Source organism: Mya arenaria, chromosome 4 (genome assembly GCF_026914265.1).
Source record: "Mya arenaria isolate MELC-2E11 chromosome 4, ASM2691426v1".
In the NCBI taxonomy this organism is placed as follows: Eukaryota; Metazoa; Mollusca; class Bivalvia; order Myida; family Myidae; genus Mya; species Mya arenaria.
The window spans coordinates 74,998,959-75,019,156 of record NC_069125.1 but is presented as its reverse complement, the minus strand read 5'-3'; the positions used below and the strand labels follow the sequence as shown (position 1 = coordinate 75,019,156).

At 45.4% G+C, this 20,198-nt stretch overlaps 2 protein-coding genes across 2 annotated transcripts; one reads left to right on the top strand and one right to left on the bottom strand.

Moving 5' to 3' along the window:
• Positions 1 to 571: 571 nt before the first annotated feature.
• LOC128230249 (alpha-(1,3)-fucosyltransferase 7-like) lies at positions 572 to 3,697 on the top strand. Its single transcript, XM_052942359.1, has 2 exons — positions 572 to 1,950; positions 2,474 to 3,697. Exons 1-2 carry the CDS (start codon positions 817 to 819, stop codon positions 2,531 to 2,533), a joined length of 1,194 nt encoding a protein of 397 aa, XP_052798319.1. The 5' UTR covers positions 572 to 816; the 3' UTR covers positions 2,534 to 3,697.
• A 5,676-nt stretch (positions 3,698 to 9,373) lies between these two features.
• LOC128231073 (serine-rich adhesin for platelets-like) lies at positions 9,374 to 20,084 on the bottom strand. The gene is made up of 8 exons (XM_052943494.1): positions 20,051 to 20,084; positions 15,533 to 18,571; positions 13,220 to 15,373; positions 12,898 to 13,137; positions 11,953 to 12,768; positions 11,484 to 11,870; positions 9,649 to 11,313; positions 9,374 to 9,495 (listed from the first exon to the last, which is right to left on the bottom strand). The coding sequence occupies exons 1-8, from the start codon at positions 20,082 to 20,084 to the stop codon at positions 9,374 to 9,376; spliced, it is 8,457 nt and encodes a 2,818-aa protein (XP_052799454.1).
• Positions 20,085 to 20,198: the final 114 nt, after the last annotated feature.

Sequence of the window (20,198 nt, the reverse complement as noted above, 5' to 3'; positions counted from 1 at the left end):
AACTTCACCGTAAAATTTCCAAATGTACATGTACTCGTATCATACACATCTGTCGTTATCCATTTGAATCAAAGGGTTACTACGGAGGTGGTCGGCATTATTAAGTGGTTTCGAGGAGAATAAATGTGTGTAAAGCCTATGCAATCATAAGAACAATTTTTCCTCAGAGGTTTACTATGAAAAGCCTTTTCAAAAGTATTCCTGTGTACGTATATGCATGATGGTATGTATAATAGGTCGGTTATTAAATCGTAAAATACGTAAAATAATAATAATAATAATAATAATAATAATAAAAATAAAGCTTTATATAATCTTACAACAGAATATGATGATTTTCATATCAAATGCAGAAGCTTTTTAAACATCTAGTTAACAAAACTGATTGAGGGATTAAAACTTAATTATTAAAGCAAGAACGTTTTGAACCACATGAATGCACGAGCTAGTTATAGGCTCTACCCAAGCTACATGTAAGAATATGAATAGCTCTATGAATAGCTCTTACTAAAAAGAGCAATGATCCATACGACAGAGTAAGGGGAAGGAACTCCAGACTACATCACGATATTCAGGCCTACTTCGTCCGATGTCTTGTACCGACTAGTTACGGGGAGCGGCGATATACATGTATGTCGATGTTTCCGAGTTGTATCACAATACAACGTAGCCACGCCGCGCTCACTGTAAAATGGATTACACTAAAGGTTAAATCGATTGTCAATATTAAGTAAATCAACAATAGACGAGTGTGGTCATTAAACAGGACGTGTACATGTTAAAACCGTTTGTGAAGATTATGTCCTGTTATGTATAATGGGAAGATACACTAGGAAAATTTGTTTAAAAATATTTGTATTGATATTAATCGTTGTGTTGCTTAGTGTTATATATCTGAAATCATCCAAAGATTATTCAGGTGTGGAAAAGATAGTTTCGTTTCCAAATAAACATTTTAGACAAAAACAAGTTAAGAAGATTTTACACTGGACGACATTCTTTGAGAAACCCCCGGATATCACATCAGCCCGGACGTGCCTGAAAACATGTGACAGTCGGTGCGAGGTGACCGCCGACAAAGCGGAAGTCCAGTCCGCCGACGCAGTGGTATTCCACCTGTCTGATGTGTGGACGAAGAAGTGGCGGATCGGAACTAGGTCTGTGGTCGAGTTCCCGCGGTGGCGCGACCCACACCAGGTCTGGGTGTTAGAGAATCTTGAGCCGCCACCACACCTTTGGGGTGACCTAGCCATACTCAATGGCCGATTCAACTGGACACGATGGTACCGCGTAGATGCCGATATCCATACGCCATACGGCGCGCATCGACGCCTTGGTGATCAGGAGAGGCAGGAGACTTCCAAGCTTTTACAGGATAGAAACACATTCCTGGAAAAAACAGGTGAGGCTGCGGCGATGATCAGTAACTGCCGCGACCCGGGTCGGCGGTACAGAATTGTACGCGAATTAGAGAAATATATAAACATTGAGAAGTTCGGAAGCTGTTACAATACCCCGTGTGGTTTAAATCCGGTGAACCCTTACGACACATCGTGTGACTCCGTCTTGAAACAATTTAAATTTTATTTTGCATTTGAAAATGATCACTGCAAGGACTATGTGACTGAAAAATATTGGCATGCCCTGGACCGTGACCAGATACCCATTGTCAACTGGAAGCACGTATATGAAGATCTTGTTATACCACATTCCTATATAAACATATATGATTTCGATAGTTTACAAACTGCCGGACAGTACATTCGGAAAGTGAGCCAGGACGAAAACCTATACAACAGCTACTTCCATTACCGACAATACTACACTAAGGCAGAACGCACGTGCTCTGCGTGCAAGCTGTGCCAGGATCTGCATAACAAATCCAAACCGGCGCAGGTATACAGGGATCTTGACGCCTGGGTTCGAGACGATGTCTGCGAGAAAGCGGGGGTACGTCGGTTACATATCTGGTAGCATGGTAAAGTAAAAACATTACATGTATAAACATAGTTATGTGGTGTGGGCCTAAAGAATACATTCGGTTAGTGTTACCCGAAAATGCCGACCGTACCGTGTTTAAAGTCAGTTGATAAAAACAAAACACATTGTGAGTGTGTGTTTTAATAATGTATTGTATTTCAAATCTTAAACAGACCAATAACATTATTCTCCAATGATAACATTAACGTTCTCATATAAAGTCCTGATATTTAAAAAAAATCAAAATAAAAAGCCTACCTACCTTACCTGTTTTTGAAAAGGATGTAACCCTAACCGAACCATTTTTGGCGATAAAAGTAAATAAAAATATCGGTCAATTTAACAGCCAGAACGTATAACTATGTCTTATTGTGTCTTGACAAATACCGAATGAGTACAACACACGTTTATAAGGCCCTATATACGACGTTAAATAAGGCAGAAGATCGTATATATATAATTTAATTATGTATATTTTAAATTTTGTTTTCAGGTTTGGAACAACATCGTAAGGAACGTTCACAGTTTGTTGTTTTTCAAGCTGGGCATTTAAAATATCACTAAAGAAGCCTTGTTTGCACGCATGGAAAGCCGTCACTGAGGCGACTGGTTCTACCCCACTGAAATGGCGTGTGTGAGGATGGTCTGTAAACGCCTGACACGCCGTTGTGCGACCCTTCACTGAGAGGGCTTTTTCTACCTCACTGAAGTGACGTATGTGCGGATGGTCTGTGAGCGCCTGACACGCCGTTTGGCGACCCTTCACTGAGACGGCTGCTTCTACCTCACTAAAGTGACGTATGTGCGGATGGTCTGTGAGCGCCTGACACGCCGTTGTGCGACCCGTCACTGAGAGGGCTGGTTATACCTCACTAAAGTGACGTATGTGCGGATGGTCTGTGAACGCCTGACACGCCGTTGTGCGACCCTTCACTGAGAGGGCTGGTTCTACCTCACTAAAGTGACGTATGTGCGGATGGTCTGTGAGCGCCTGACACGCCGTTTGGCGACCCTTCACTGAGACGACTGGTTCTACCCCACTGAAATAGCGTGTGTGAGGATGGTCTGTAAACGCCTGACACGCCGTTGTGCGACCCTTCACTGAGAGGGCTGGTTCTACCTCACTGAAGTGACGTATTGGAAGAAACGTCCTGGGCACCACTTATTTGCTGTTTGGGTGGTCATTCACTGCCCGTGCTGTTTTTCATTAATTGAAACACCATGTTCCTATTAAAAGACCCTGGCTGCGTACTCCCGAACTCTATATGTGTCGCGTAGAACCGTTTGAGTGTTCCTGGTGATGTCCGGTACGCGCTGTGACGCCCGATCGCAAACCGCCCTTTACATTCAAAAGACATGAAAGAAAGAACACTTGTAACATTGTTAGCTTTGTAGCTTTTGCACCACTTAATCCTCAAATGTTGACTGCACATTGTTATAGAGATTATTTTTTAATCGTTTTAGTAGTGCTATTAAAATCGTTCAAGACGAAAATAACAATACCGTTTTTTCTAAACGGATAAAAGGCATGGCTTGCATAGTTGGGTATTGCTATCTGACTTGTCCATTTGGGCTTTATTACATGTAACATTCGGCTTGACCTGTGGCAATGACCTGTGGCATGTTGTTTTTTCAATTGCTCGATAAAGATAGTCTGTTAGCTGGTAAAAGTCGCATATTGATATTATAGGAGTAAAAAAATAATAAAAATAATTAAAACGCTATAAAAGGTTCTTCAAATATCTAACTTACTTAAATTCGTAACATGTACTGTGTGTTAAATTCGCGGAAGCGGGATTTAATTGATAAACAATTCCGAACAGTAAAAGCCCATTAGTACGTGACCACGAGCAGAACGCAAACACCCCTGTCTCTTTTAAACCGGACGGAAAGTCTCGACGGGATGAGACGATATTGCAATCACAATCATAAAGATTGTGACCCTTGATTAATATATAGACTAGTACTGCATGCGATGTTACATTTGGTTATAAAATTATAGGCCTAATCAGTGATGGTCACGGAAAAAACACTCAAGAATAAATTTACAAATAAAAAACCAATACAAATTCTAAAGTAATACGAAAAGAATACACAACGGCGGCGCCGCCGTGCGTACATATTTAAAAACCAGCATCAAGAAAAGCAAGCAAGCGGCAGGTTATGTGGCCTTGAGACAGTAGCAAGGACATGTGGCCTCCAGACAGTAGTTAGGACACGTGGCCTCCAGACAGTAGTTAGGACACGTGGCCTTCTGACAGTATCAAGGGCACATGCCCTTCAGACAGTAGCAAGGACACGTGGCCTTCTGACAGTATCAAGGACACATGCCCTTCAGACAGTAGCAAGGACACGTGGCCTTCAGACAGTAGTTAGGACACATGCCCTTCAGACAGTAGCAAGGACACGTGGCCTTCAGACAGTAGTTAGGACACGTGGCCTTCAGACAGTAGCAAGGACACATGCCATTCAGACAGTAGCAAGGACACGTGGCCTTCAGACAGTAGCAAGGACACATGCCCTTCAGACAGTAGCAAGGACACGTGGCCTTCAGACAGTAGTTAGGACACGTGGCCTTCAGACAGTAGCAAGGACACATGCCCTTCAGACAGTAGTTAGGACACGTGGCATTCAGACAGTAGTTAGGACACGTGGCCTTCTGACAGTATCAAGGACACGTGGCCTTCAGACAGTAGCAAGGACACGTGGCCTTCAGACAGTAGTTAGGACACATGCCCTTCAGACAGTAGCAAGGACACGTGGCCTTCAGACAGTAGTTGGACACGTGGCCTTCAGACAGTAGCAAGGACACATGCCCTTCAGACAGTAGCAAGGACACGTGGCCTTCAGACAGTAACAAGGACACGTGGCCTTCAGACAGTAGCAAGGACACGTGGCCTTTAGACAGTAGCAAGGACACATGCCCTTCAGACAGTAGTTGGACACGTGGCCTTCAGACAGTAGCAAGGACACATGCCCTTCAGACAGTAGCAAGGGCACGTGGCCTTCAGACAGTATCAAGGACACGTGGCCTTCAGACAGTAGCAAGGACACGTGCCCTTCAGACAGTAGCAAGGACACGTGGCCTTCAGACAGTAGCAAGGACACATGCCCTTCAGACAGTAGCAAGGACACGTGGCCTTCAGACAGTAGCAAGGACACGTGGCCTTTAGACAGTAGCAAGGACACATGCCCTTCAGACAGTAGCAAGGACACGTGGCCTTCAGACAGTAGCAAGGACACATGCCCTTCAGACAGTAGCAAGGACATATGCCCTTCAGACAGTAGTTAGGACACGTGGCCTTCAGACAGTAGTAAGGACACGTGGCCTTCAGACAGTAGCAAGGGCACATGCCCTTCAGACAGTAGCAAGGACACATGCCCTTCAGACAGTAGCAAGGACACGTGGCCTTCAGACAGCAGCAAGGGCACGTGGCCTTCAGACAGTAGTTAGGACACGTGGCCTTCAGACAGTAGTTAGGACACGTGGCCTTCAGACAGTAGCAAGGACACTTCGCCTTCAGACAGTAGCAAGGACACGTGGCCTTCAGACAGTAGCAAGGACACGTGGCCTTCAGACAGTAGCAAGGGCACATGCCCTTCAGACAGTAGCAAGGACACGTGGCCTTCAGACAGTAGCAAGGGCACATGCCCTTCAGACAGTAGCAAGGACACGTGGCCTTCAGACAGTAGCAAGGACACATGCCCTTCAGACAGTAGCAAGGACACATGCCCTTCAGACAGTAGTTAGGACACGTGGCCTTCAGACAGTAGTTAGGACACGTGGCCTTCTGACAGTATCAAGGACACGTGGCCTTCAGACAGTATCAAGGACACGTGGCCTTCAGACAGTAGCAAGGACACTTCGCCTTCAGACAGTAGTTAGGACACGTGGCCTTCTGACAGTATCAAGGACACGTGACCTTCAGACAGTATCAAGGACACGTGGCCTTCAGACAGTATCAAGGACACGTGGCCTTCAGACAGTAGCAAGGGCACGTGGCCTTCAGACAGTAGCAAGGACACGTGGCCTTCAGACAGTAGCAAGGACACGTGGCCTTCAGACAGTAGCAAGGACACGTGCCCTTCAGACAGTAGCAAGGACACGTGGCCTTCAGACAGTAGCAAGGACACGTGGCCTTCAGACAGTAGTTAGGACACGTGGCCTTCGGACAGTAGCAAGGAAACGTGACCTTCTGGCAGTAGCAATGACACGTGGCCTTCAGACAGTATCAAGGAAACGTGGCCTTCAGACAGTAGCAAGGACACGTGGCCTTCAGACAGTAGCAAGGACACGTGGCTTTCTGACAGTAGCAAGGACACGTTGCCTTCTGACAGTAGCAATGACACGTGGCCTTCTGACAGTAGCAAGGACATGTGGCATTCAGACAGTAGCAAGGACATGTGGCCTTCGGACAGTAGCAAGGACATGTGGCCTTCAGACAGTAGCAAGGACACTTCGCCTTCGGACAGTAGCAAGGACATGTGGCCTTCAGACAGTAGCAAGGATACGTGGCCTTCAGACAGTAGCAAGGCACGCCACAGCTCCTTGCAAGAGTTTCAGGGCCACAGCTTCTTGCGTCTGTCTGAAGGCCACGGCTCCTTGCGTCTGTCTAAAGGCCACATGTCCCTGCTTCTGTTTAAAGATCGCAGCTTATTGCTACTTTATCAAGGCGACGCGTCCTTGCTTCTGTTTCAAGGCCACAGCTCCGTGTGTCTGTCTGAAGGCCAAATGTTCTTTCTTCTTTGTAAAGGTCGCAGCTTATTGCTATTTTCTCAATGCCACAGCTCCTTGCTATTGCCTCAATGCCAAATATCCTTGCTTTTGTTTGAATGCCACATCGGACAGTAGCAAGAAGCTGTTGGCTTCAGACAGTTGCAATGACCAGTGGCCGTTTGATAATAGAAATGGCCTGGTGCCTTAAGTAGCAAGGACCTGTGACCGACAAACAGTAGCGATAAGCTGTGGGATTGAGACGATAGCAAGGGTTATTGGCCTTCAGACAGTGCAAAGATATGTGACATTCAGAAAGAAGCAAGGACGTGTGACCTTCAGACAGTAGCAACGACACGTGACATTGAGACAGTAGCAAGGAGCGGTGGCCTTCATACAGAAGCTATGACCTGTGGCCGTAAGCATTTAGGGCTTGTGATCTTCAGACAGAAGCAACGAGCTGTGGCCTTCAGACAGTAGCAATGAGCTGTGGCCTGGAGACGTCAGCAAGAAGCTGTGGCCTTGAGATAGTAGCAAGGAGCTGTAGTATTCAGACATTAGTATTGAGCTTTGGCCTTCAAACGGTAGCAAAAATATTTCAAAAAAAATCAAAAAAAAACAAAAAAACAACAACAAACAAACGGTATAGTGCCTTGCGAAACTGAAATGAGGTATGGGGAACAGCATCGTCGGATACCTCCAATACACTAATGCGCTATGCTCCACTATGTATGAAGTGTAACGAATTGAAGTACTGTGTATGTCGACGATGGGGGGCCAGGGGACCGGGGTGTCGCTAATGACTACACTAACCTTCAATGACGCGCTTCCGCCACTCCGTCATGAATCCGTAGTCAGGCACGCATATCTGTATCACTAGGTTTGGGCAAAGCACAGGCCCGAGAGTGGTCCTCTAAGATGAACATTAGGTAACGACACACAATATAGCACAAGACAGGCGTTACGCACGGTATCCTGGATCTCATATTGGTAATGCAAATAAAAACTACAAAAGAAACGAAACATCTTAACCAGCTATATGACCAATTTAGTGTTTATTAGCAAATTGTTTACAAAACAGTAGGCCCTAATTATGTATAATAAAATATATTTTCTTAGAACGAAGAAACCACGTGAGGTTTCGCAGAAAACTTTAACATGCCAAAACTGGGCCAAATAAAAAAATTGGAAATTATCAGTTTGAAATAGAACCACACTGAAAGAGGATAAGACCAATGATTTAAAAATGCAGACGACCAGCGGGACGAATGCTCCAGTGAGCGAGAATTGAACAGCAGCGATAAAAGCCTAAAAACTAACACTGGAAACGCGGCAGTCCGGTGCTCGCAGCGCCAGTGTTGACTATCCCAACTTTCACAAACTGTTATACCTTTGACGAACTTCAGAAGAAGCCAGAATATCTCGTTTTCTTAGCAAATCGTCTGAATGGGCGGGACGTATATCAGCTCACTATGTCATGGATTGATGCAAATGGAAGAGCTTTTTCCATTGGATATATCTGATAGGGTTAAGTATCTAGGAATAGTATTTAGCAATAGTGGGTCTATCTATTAAGGATAAATAGAAATATCAATACATCCTGTTAAAGCTAGGTACTGCCTTTTAGGAAAATTTATGCAACCATTTAGCCTCTGTCGATTGATTTGCAAATACATGTATATATATTCAACAAAATATATATTCATAAAAATAATCAAGCCTAAACTGTATGATAGTGAACGTTGGGGATACAAAAATTATGAAGGTTTGGAAAGGGTTCAACATAAATTTAAGTAGTTTGCGTGTGAAAATCAAACACAACTTATTGTATAGTTTTAGGTGAACCATGCGTTAACCGTTATCAATTGGCATGCAAATAGTCTCGAACTACCTGTATTTCAGAATGGATAATCCTTGTATCATCAATGTACCAAAAATTAGCAAATGCTTATTACAAGTTATGTTATTATATTTATAATGTAAATATACGTAGGAATATTTTTATTAAATACATTTTTAAAACATATTCTTATAAAATTGTTCTCTTGATAAATTATGGGATTCACATATATTCCCAAATCATGAATGGCTGGCCTGTAATGTGAAACAGACAAACACAGACTTGTATAGCACTATTTATACTTCTATTAAATATATAAATGATATATTGTTTTAAACGATTTTAGAAATTGAAAGTTATCTAATATGTACGCCTTACATTTTTTTTTGATTAAGTTTCGAACCAGAGATCATCGTCTGTCGATCTGCAAGTCTTCGTTGTACCATAACATTAGTATTGAAGATAAGTGCCACTGTATGATTGAATGTAGTGCGTGTATTTCTTCACTAACTACTGTAACACTGGTGGTTGTACTGGGGATGCCAGAGTCTGCACTAGACACGCTGTTAGAGGCTGTTGTACGTACTGTCTGCTTCACTAACTACTGTAACACTGGTGGTTGTACTAGCTTGTTGTACGTACTGTCTGCTTTACTAACTACTATTACACTGGTCGTTGGACTCGGGTGTCCAGAGTCTGCACTAGACACGCTGTTAGAAGATCTGATGTACGTATTGTCTGCTTCACTAACTACTTTAACACTGGTGGTTGTACTGGGGCTGCCAGAGTCTGCACTAGACACACTGTTAGAGGCTCTGTTGTACGTATTGTCTGCTTCACTAACTACTGTTAGAGGCGCCATTGTAGGTATTGTCTGCTTCACTAACTACTGTAACACCTGTGGTTGTACTGGGGCTGCCAGAGTCTGCACCAGACACAGTTAGAGGCGCTTCAACAACTACTGTAACAAAGAACGCAGCAGGTAAACACTTTTGAAAGTGGCTGTTCTTTGACCTTGAATGTGATTGTAAGCAAGTTCGTGGAATACAATGAATGCCAGTGATGTTGAAAAAGGTAACGAAAAAACAACTGACAAATGAGTGTGACCAAACACCTGTGGTTGTACTGGGACTGCCAGAGTCTGCACCAGAAACACTGTTAGAGGCGCTGTTGTGCGTATTGTCTGCTTCACTAACTACTGTAACACTGGTGGTTGTACTGGGGCTGCCAGAGTCTGCACTAGACACACTGTTAGAGGCTCTGTTGTGCGTATTGTCTGCTTCACTAACTACTGTAACACCTGTGGTTGTACTGTAGCTGCCAGTGTCTGCACCAGACACACTGTTAGAGGCGCCATTGTAGGTATTGTTTGCTTCACTAACTACTGTAACACCTGTGGTTGTACTGTAGCTGCCAGAGTCTGCACTAGACACACTGTTAGAGGCGCTATTGTACGTATTGTCTGCTTCACTAACTACTTTAACACCTGTGGTTGTACTGGGGCTGCCTGAGTCTGCACTAGACACACTGTTAGAGGCTCTGTTGTGCGTACTGTCTGCTTCACTAACTACTGTAACACTGGTGGTTGTACTGGGACTGCCAGTGTCTGCACCAGACACACTGTTAGAGGCGCCATTGTAGGTATTGTTTGCTTCACTAACTACTGTAACACCTGTGGTTGTACTGTAGCTGCCAGAGTCTGCACTAGACACACTGTTAGAGGCGCTATTGTACGTATTGTCTGCTTCACTAACTACTGTAACACCTGTGGTTGTACTGTAGCTGCCAGTGTCTGCACCAGACACACTGTTAGAGGCGCCATTGTAGGTATTGTTTGCTTCACTAACTACTGTAACACCTGTGGTTGTACTGTAGCTGCCAGAGTCTGCACTAGACACACTGTTAGAGGCGCTATTGTACGTATTGTCTGCTTCACTAACTACTTTAACACCTGTGGTTGTACTGGGGCTGCCTGAGTCTGCACCAGACACACTGTTAGAGGCTCTGTTGTACGTATTGTCTGCTTCACTAACTACTGTAACACTGGTGGTTGTACTGGGGCTACCAGAGTCTGCACCAGACACACTGTTAGAGGCGCTGTTGTACGTATTGTCTGCTTCACTAACTACTGTAACACTGGTGGTTGTACTGTGGCTGCCAGAGTCTGCACCAGACACACTGTTAGAGGCGCTGTTGTACGTATTGTCTGCTTCACTAACTACTGTAACACTGGTGGTTGTACTGTGGCTGCCAGAGTCTGCACCAGACACACTGTTAGAGGCGATGTTGTGCGTACTGTCTGCTTCACTAACTACTGTAACACTGGTGGTTGTACTGGGGCTGCCAGAGTCTGCACTAGACACACTGTTAGAGGCTCTGTTGTACGTATTGTCTGCTTCACTAACTACTTTAACACCTGTGGTTGTACTGGGACTGCCAGAGTCTGCACTAGACACACTGTTAGAGGCTCTGTTGTACGTACTGTCTGCTTCACTAACTACTGTAACACTGGTGGTTGTACTGGGGCTGCCAGAGTCTGCACTAGACACACTGTTAGAGGCTCTGTTGTACGTACTGTCTGCTTCACTAACTACTGTAACACTGGTGGTTGTACTGGGGCTGCCAGAGTCTGCACTAGACACACTGTTAGAGGCTCTGTTGTACGTATTGTCTGCTTCACTAACTACTGTAACACCTGTGGTTGTACTGGGACTGCCAGAGTATGCACCAGACACACTGTTAGAGGCGCTGTTGTGCGTACTGTCTGCTTCACTAACTACTGTAACACAGGTGGTTGTACTAGCTTGTTGTACGTACTGTCTGCTTTACTAACTACTGTTATACTGGTCGTTGGACTCGGGTGTCCAGAGTCTGCACTAGACACGCTGTTAGAAGATCTGATGTACGTATTGTCTATTTCACTAACTACTTTAACACTGGTGGTTGTACTGGGGCTGCCAGAGTCTGCACTAGACACACTGTTAGAGGCTCTGTTGTACGTATTGTCTGCTTCACTAACTATTTTAACACCTGTGGTTGTACTGGGGCTGCCAGAATCTGCACCAGACACACTGTTAGAGGCGCTGCTGTGCGTACTGTCTGCTTCACTAACTACTGTAACACTGGTGGTTGTACTGGGGCTGCCAGAGTCTGCACCAGACACACTGTTAGAGACGCTGTTGTGCGTATTGTCTGCTTCACTAACTACTGTATTACCTGTGGTTGTACTGTAGCTGCCAGTGTCTGCACCAGACACACTGTTAGAGGCGCCATTGTAGGTATTGTCTGCTTCACTAACAACTTTAACACCTGTGGTTGTACTGGGGCTGCCAGTGTCTGCACCAGACAGACACACTGTTAGAGGCGCCATTGTAGGTATTGTCTGCTTCACTAACTACTGTAACACCTGTGGTTGTACTGTAGCTGCCAGTGTCTGCACTAGACACACTGTTAGAGGCGCCATTGTAGGTATTGTCTGCTTCACTAACTATTTTAACACCTGTGGTTGTACTGGGACTGCCAGAGTCTGCACCAGACACACTGTTAGAGGCGCTGCTGTGCGTACTGTCTGCTTCACTAACTACTGTAACACTGGTGGTTGTACTGGGGCTGCCAGAGTCTGCACCAGACACACTGTTAGAGGCGCTGTTGTGCGTATTGTCTGCTTCACTAACTACTGTAACACCTGTGGTTGTACTGTAGCTGCCAGTGTCTGCACCAGACACACTGTTAGAGGCGCCATTGTAGGTATTGTCTGCTTCACTAACAACTTTAACACCTGTGGTTGTACTGGGGCTGCCAGAGTCTGCACTAGAAACACTGCTAGAGGCTCTGTTGTACGTATTGTCTGCTTCACTAACTACTGTAACACTGGTGGTTGTACTGGGGCGACCAGAGTCTGCACCAGACACACTGTTAGAGGCGCTGTTGTACGTATTGTCTGCTTCACTAACTACTGTAACACTGGTGGTTGTACTGTGGCTGCCAGAGTCTGCACCAGACACACTGTTAGAGGCGCTGTTGTGCGTACTGTCTGCTTCACTAACTACTGTAACACTGGTGGTTGTACTGGGGCGACCAGAGTCTGCACCAGACACACTGTTAGAGGCTCTGTTATACGTATTGTCTGCTTCACTAACTACTTTAACACCTGTGGTTGTACTGGGACTGCCAGAGTCTGCACCAGACACACTGTTAGAGGCGCTGTTGTGCGAACTGTCTGCTTCACTAACTACTGTAACACAGGTGGTTGTACTGGGGCTGCCAGAGTCTGCACTAGACACGCTGTTAGAGGCTGCTGTACGTACTGTCTGCTTCACTAACTACTGTAACACTGGTGGTTGTACTAGCTTGTTGTACGTACTGTCTGCTTTACTAACTACTGTGACACTGGTCGTTCGACTCGGATGTCCAGAGTCTGCACTAGACACGCTGTTAGAGGATCTGATGTACGTATTGTCTGCTTCACTAACTACTTTAACACTGGTGGTTGTACTGGGGCTGCCAGAGTCTGCACTAGACACACTGTTAGAGGCTCTGTTGTACGTATTGTCTGCTTCACTAACTACTTTAACACCTGTGGTTGTACTGGGACTGCCAGAGTCTGCACCAGACAGACACACTGTTAGAGGCGCTGCTGTGTGTACTGTCTGCTTCACTAACTACTGTAACACTGGTGGTTGTACTGTGGCTGCCAGAGTCTGCACCAGACACACTGTTAGAGGCGCTGTTGTGTGTACTGTCTGCTTCACTAACTACTGTAACACTGGTGGTTGTACTGGGACTGCCAGAGTCTGCACCAGACACACTGTTAGAGGCGCTGCTGTGTGAACTGTCTGCTTCACTAACTACTGTAACACTGGTGGTTGTACTGTGGCTGCCAGAGTCTGCACCAGACACACTGTTAGAGGCGCTGCTGTGTGTACTGTCTGCTTCACTAACTACTGTAACACTGGTGGTTGTACTGGGACTGCCAGAGTCTGCACTAGACACACTGTTAGAGGCGCTGCTGTGTGTACTGTCTGCTTCACTAACTACTGTAACACTGGTGGTTGTACTGTGGCTGCCAGAGTCTGCACCAGACACACTGTTAGAGGCGCTGTTGTGCGTATTGTCTGCTTCACTAACTACTGTAACACCTGGGGTTGTACTGTAGCTGCCAGAGTCTGCACCAGACACACTGTTAGAGGCGCCATTGTAGGTATTGGCTGCTTCACTAACTACTTTAACACCTGTGGTTGTACTGGGGCTGCCAGAGTCTGCACTAGACACACTGCTAGAGGCTCTGTTGTACGTATTGTCTGCTTCACTAACTACTGTAACACTGGTGGTTGTACTGGGGCTACCAGAGTCTGCACCAGACACACTGTTAGAGGCGCTGTTGTACGTATTGTCTGCTTCACTAACTACTGTAACACTGGTGGTTGTACTGTGGCTGCCAAAGTCTGCACCAGACACACTGTTAGAGGCGCTGTTGTGCGTACTGTCTGCTTCACTAACTACTGTAACACTGGTGGTTGTACTGGGGCTGCCAGAGTCTGCACTAGACACACTGTTAGAGGCTCTGTTGTACGTATTGTCTGCTTCACTAACTACTTTAACACCTGTGGTTGTACTGGGACTGCCAGAGTCTGCACCAGACACACTGTTAGAGGCGCTGTTGTGCGTACTGTCTGTTTCACTAACTACTGTAACACTGGTGGTTGTACTGTAGCTGCCTGAGTCTGCACTAGACACACTGTTAGAGGCTCTGTTGTACGTATTGTCTGCTTCACTAACTACTTTAACACCTGTGGTTGTACTGGGACTGCCAGAGTCTGCACCAGACACACTGTTAGAGGCTCTGTTATACGTATTGTCTGCTTCACTAACTACTGTAACACCTGTGGTTGTACTGGGACTGCCAGAGTCTGCACCAGACACACTGTTAGAGGCTCTGTTGTGCGTATTGTCTGCTTCACTAACTACTGTAACACCTGTGGTTGTACTGGGACTGCCAGAGTCTGCACCAGACACACTGTTAGAGGCTCTGTTGTACGTATTGTCTGCTTCACTAACTACTTTAACACCTGTGGTTGTACTGGGACTGCCAGAGTATGCACCAGACACACTGTTAGAGGCGCTGTTGTGCGTACTGTCTGCTTCACTAACTACTGTAACACTGGTGGTTGTACTGTAGCTGCCTGAGTCTGCACTAGACACACTGTTAGAGGCTCTGTTGTACGCACTGTCTGCTTCACTAACTACTTTAACACCCGTGGTTGTACTGTGGCTGCCAGAGTCTGCACTAGACACACTGCTAGAGGCTCTGTTGTACGTATTGTCTGTTTCACTAACTACTGTAACACTGGTGGTTGTACTGGGGCGACCAGAGTCTGCACCAGACACACTGTTAGAGGCGCTGTTGTACGTATTGTCTGCTTCACTAACTACTGTAACACTGGTGGTTGTACTGTGGCTGCCAGAGTCTGCACCAGACACACTGTTAGAGGCGCTTTTGTGCGTACTGTCTGCTTCACTAACTACTGTAACACTGGTGGTTGTACTGGGGCTGCCAGAGTCTGCACTAGACACACTGTTAGAGGCGCCATTGTAGGTATTGTCTGCTTCACTAACTACTTTTACACCTGTGGTTGTACTGGGGCTGCCAGAGTCTGCACTAGACACACTGCTAGAGGCTCTGTTGTACGTATTGTCTGTTTCACTAACTACTGTAACACTGGTGGTTGTACTGGGGCGACCAGAGTCTGCACCAGACACACTGTTAGAGGCGCTGTTGTACGTATTGTCTGCTTCACTAACTACTGTAACACTGGTGGTTGTACTGTGGCTGCCAGAGTCTGCACCAGACACACTGTTAGAGGCGCTTTTGTGCGTACTGTCTGCTTCACTAACTACTGTAACACTGGTGGTTGTACTGGGGCTGCCAGAGTCTGCACTAGACACACTGTTAGAGGCTCTGTTGTACGTATTGTCTGCTTCACTAACTACTTAAACACCTGTGGTTGTACTGGGACTGCCAGAGTCTGCACCAGACACACTGTTAGAGGCGCTGTTGTACGTATTGTCTGCTTCACTAACTACTTTAACACCTGTGGTTGTACTGGGACTGCCAGAGTCTGCACCAGACACACTGTTAGAGGCGCTGTTGTGCGTACTGTCTGTTTCACTAACTACTGTAACACTGGTGGTTGTACTGTAGCTGCCTGAGTCTGCACTAGACACACTGTTAGAGGCTCTGTTGTACGTATTGTCTGCTTCACTAACTACTTTAACACCTGTGGTTGTACTGTGGCTGCCAGAGTCTGCACTAGACACACTGTTAGAGGCTCTTTTGTACGCACTGTCTGCTTCACTAACTACTGTAACACTGGTGGTTGTACTGGGGCTGCCAGAGTCTGCACCAGACACACTGTTAGAGGCGCTGTTGTGCGTACTGTCTGCTTCACTAACTACTGTAACACTGGTGGTTGTACTGTGACTGCCAGAGTCTGCACTAGACACACTGTTAGAGGCGCTGTTGTACGTATTGTCTGCTTCACTAACTACTGTAACACTGGTGGTTGTACTGTGACTGCCAGAGTCTGCACTAGACACACTGTTAGAGGCGCTGTTGTACGTATTGTCTGCTTCACTAACTACTGTAACACTGGTGGTTGTACTGTGACTGCCAGAGTCTGCACTAGACACACTGTTAGAGGCGCTGTTGTACGTATTGTCTGCTTCACTAACTACTGTAACACTGGTGGTTGTACTGTGACTGCCAGAGTCTGCAATAGACACACTGTTAGAGGCGCTGTTGTACGTACTGTTTGCTTCACTAACTACTGTAACACTGGTGGTTGTACTTGGGCTGCCAGAGTCTGCACTAGACACACTGTTAGAGGCTCTGTTGTACGTATTGTCTGCTTTACTAACTACTTTAACACCTGTGGTTGTACTTGGGCTGCCAGAGTCTGCACTAGACACACTGTTAGAGGCTCTGTTGTACGTATTGTCTGCTTCACTAACCACTTTAACACCTGTGGTTGTACTGGGGCTGCCAGAGTCTGCACTAGACACACTGTTAGAGGATTTGTTGTACGTATTGTCTGCTTCACTAACTACTGTAACACCTGTGGTTGTACTGGGGCTGCCAGAGTCTGCACCAGACACACTGTTAGAGGCTCTGTTGTACGTATTGTCTGCTTCACTAACTACTTTAACACCTGTGGTTGTACTGGGACTGCCAGAGTCTGCACCAGACACACTGTTAGAGGCTCTGTTATACGTATTGTCTGCTTCACTAACTACTTTAACACCTGTGGTTGTACTGGGACTGCCAGAGTCTGCACCAGACACACTGCTAGAGGCTCTGTTATACGTATTGTCTGCTTCACTAACTACTTTAACCCCTGTGGTTGTACTGGGGCTGCCAGAGTCTGCACCAGACACACTGCTAGAGGCTCTGTTATACGTATTGTCTGCTTCACTAACTACTGTAACACCTGTGGTTGTACTGGGGCTGCCAGAGTCTGCACCAGACACACTGTTAGAGGCGCTGTTGTACGTATTGTCTGCTTCACTAACTACTGTAACACCTGTGGTTGTACTGGGGCTGCCAGAGTCTGCACCAGACACACTGTTAGAGGCTCTGTTATACGTATTGTCTGCTTCACTAACTACTGTAACACTGGTGGTTGTACTGGGGCGACCAGAGTCTGCACCAGACACACTGCTAGAGGCTCTGTTATACGTATTGTCTGCTTCACTAACTACTGTAACACTGGTGGTTGTACTGGGGCTGCCAGAGTCTGCACCAGACACACTGCTAGAGGCTCTGTTATACGTATTGTCTGCTTCACTAACTACTGTAACACCTGTGGTTGTACTGGGGCTGCCAGAGTCTGCACTAGACACACTGTTAGAGGCTCTGTTGTACGTATTGTCTGCTTCACTAACTACTGTAACACCTGTGGTTGTACTGGGGCTGCCAGAGTCTGCACTAGACACACTGTTAGAGGATTTGTTGTACGTATTGTCTGCTTCACTAACTACTGTAACACCTGTGGTTGTACTGGGGCTGCCAGAGTCTGCACTAGACACACTGTTAGAGGATTTGTTGTACGTATTGTCTGCTTCACTAACTACTGTAACACCTGTGGTTGTACTGTGGCTGCCAGAGTCTGCACTAGACACACTGCTAGAGGCTCTGTTATACGTATTGTCTGCTTCACTAACTACTTTAACCCCTGTGGTTGTACTGGGGCTGCCTGAGTCTGCACCAGACACACTGTTAGAGGCTCTGTTGTACGTACTGTCTGCTTCACTAACTACTGTAACACCTGTGGTTGTACTGGGGCTGCCTGAGTCTGCACTAGACACACTGTTAGAGGATTTGTTGTACGTACTGTTTGCTTCACTAACTACTGTAACACTGGTGGTTGTACTGTGGCTGCCAGAGTCTGCACTAGACACACTGTTAGAGGCGCTGTTGTACGTATTGTCTGCTTCACTAACCACTTTAACACCTGTGGTTGTACTGGGACTGCCAGAGTCTGCACTAGACACACTGTTAGAGGATCTGTTATACGTATTGTCTGCTTCACTAACTACTGTAACACCTGTGGTTGTACTGTGGCTGCCAGAGTCTGCACTAGACACACTGTTAGAGGCTCTGTTGTACGTATTGTCTGCTTCACTAACCACTTTAACACCTGTGGTTGTACTGGGACTGCCAGAGTCTGCACCAGACACACTGTTAGAGGCTCTGTTATACGTGTTGTCTGCTTCACTAACTACTGTAACACCTGTGGTTGTACTGGGGCTGCCAGAGTCTGCACTAGACACACTGTTAGAGGCTCTGTTGTACGTATTGTCTGCTTCACTAACTACTGTAACACCTGTGGTTGTACTGGGGCTGCCAGAGTCTGCACCAGACACACTGTTAGAGGATTTGTTGTACGTATTGTCTGCTTCACTAACTACTGTAACACCTGTGGTTGTACTGGGGCTGCCAGAGTCTGCACCAGACACAGTTAGAGGCGCTTCAACAACTACTGTAACAAAGAACGCAGCAGGTAAACACTTTTGAAAGTGGCTGTTCTTTGACCTTGAATGTGATTGTAAGCAAGTTCGTGGAATACAATGAATGCCAGTGATGTTGAAAAAGGTAACGAAAAAACAACTGACAAATGAGTGTGACCAAAATTCAGAATGTCACCTTGACCTTTGTTCTACAGACAGGGTTATTCACGCGACTCGCTAACTTCTCAGGGTAAACTAATTTTTAAATCCTCCAATTCAGCATACACAAAGGCAAGATGGGCAAGACACAGTGCAAGTTGTACTCAAAACATAAACAGACCATAATATATAAACACATGGCCACTCACGAATCAGTTTTGAAAGCCTTTATGCGTACGTATATAGTCCACGGGTTGTGTAAGCAATTTTAACAACTCGACTAAGAATAACTAGATGTGACTAATGTGTGTATCATTTCAGTCGATATTTACGATACGTCACCTTATTAAATTCATTATTGGTAGTCAGGTAGGGAATGTTGTTTTATCAATCAATAGTTTGATAATGGTTTTCATTTGAGCATAATATAATGTTTTGACAGTTTTTCACAATTGAGAGTTGACAGATGTTTACCTGAAATTTAAACAAATGTTTCGCATTACGGCAATCTGTGCTAATGAAAATGATATCCTCAATCCTATTTTAGTCTGATTAACCCTTATTGGATTATTTAATAAACAAATCAATGCCTATGGGTATGGTGGCATATAACTGCCGTATGATAACCTGTTAACGTTCGCGAATGAAGTGGTTAACACGAAACAATATTCGCGAACGCTATCAGGTTATCTTACGGCAGCAATATGCCACCATACTATGGCCATTAAACACATGGTCACGGTGATAATACACACATATAAAGATAGAAACACACAAAGTTTAAGTAGTACAAAAGTGATCTTAATACAAACAAGGGCGGCTATTGGCCGCTTTGTCTTAGAAATGATTAATGATAATGTAATTTGTGCCCGTCAAACGCAATAAAAATAAAGTTATAAGGTAAACAAGAAACGCCGCAATGCGACGAAACCCGGTTTTAAATGATTTACAGCAAAACTTCAGCCTTCGTTGTGAGATACAGTTTGAACTCCTTTCCTTTTTTCAGTTACAGTGGCATTGAACTTGACCCCAGTGTCCCAAAATGCAATCCCATGGAAATCCTCCATAAACTCTTCCTATATACCACGTTTGGTTATAAAGAACTAACCATTTTTCTATTTTTAGTAATTGTGACCTTGGCATTGCCTATGATACTCGGTGCCCCAAACACAATACCATGAAAGGTATTTATAAACTCTTATATATACAAAATTTGGTTGAAATATGTCAACACTGACTAAAGTTATTCAGTACCAACCATATTTCCATTTTAAGTAAGAGTGACATTGATCTTGACCCGAATGGCCCAAACGCAATCCCATGAAAGGTATCCATAAAGTCTTCTTATATACCAAGTTTGGTCACCATGTCAACATTAACTGACATTATTCGATATGATAGGTGAGTTTGACGCCGCCCTCATGCCGGCCGGCCCCAACAACGGCGAACGTCATTCTATTAACCAGGTTTCACTTTGATTAAAAATATAAAAAATGTGCC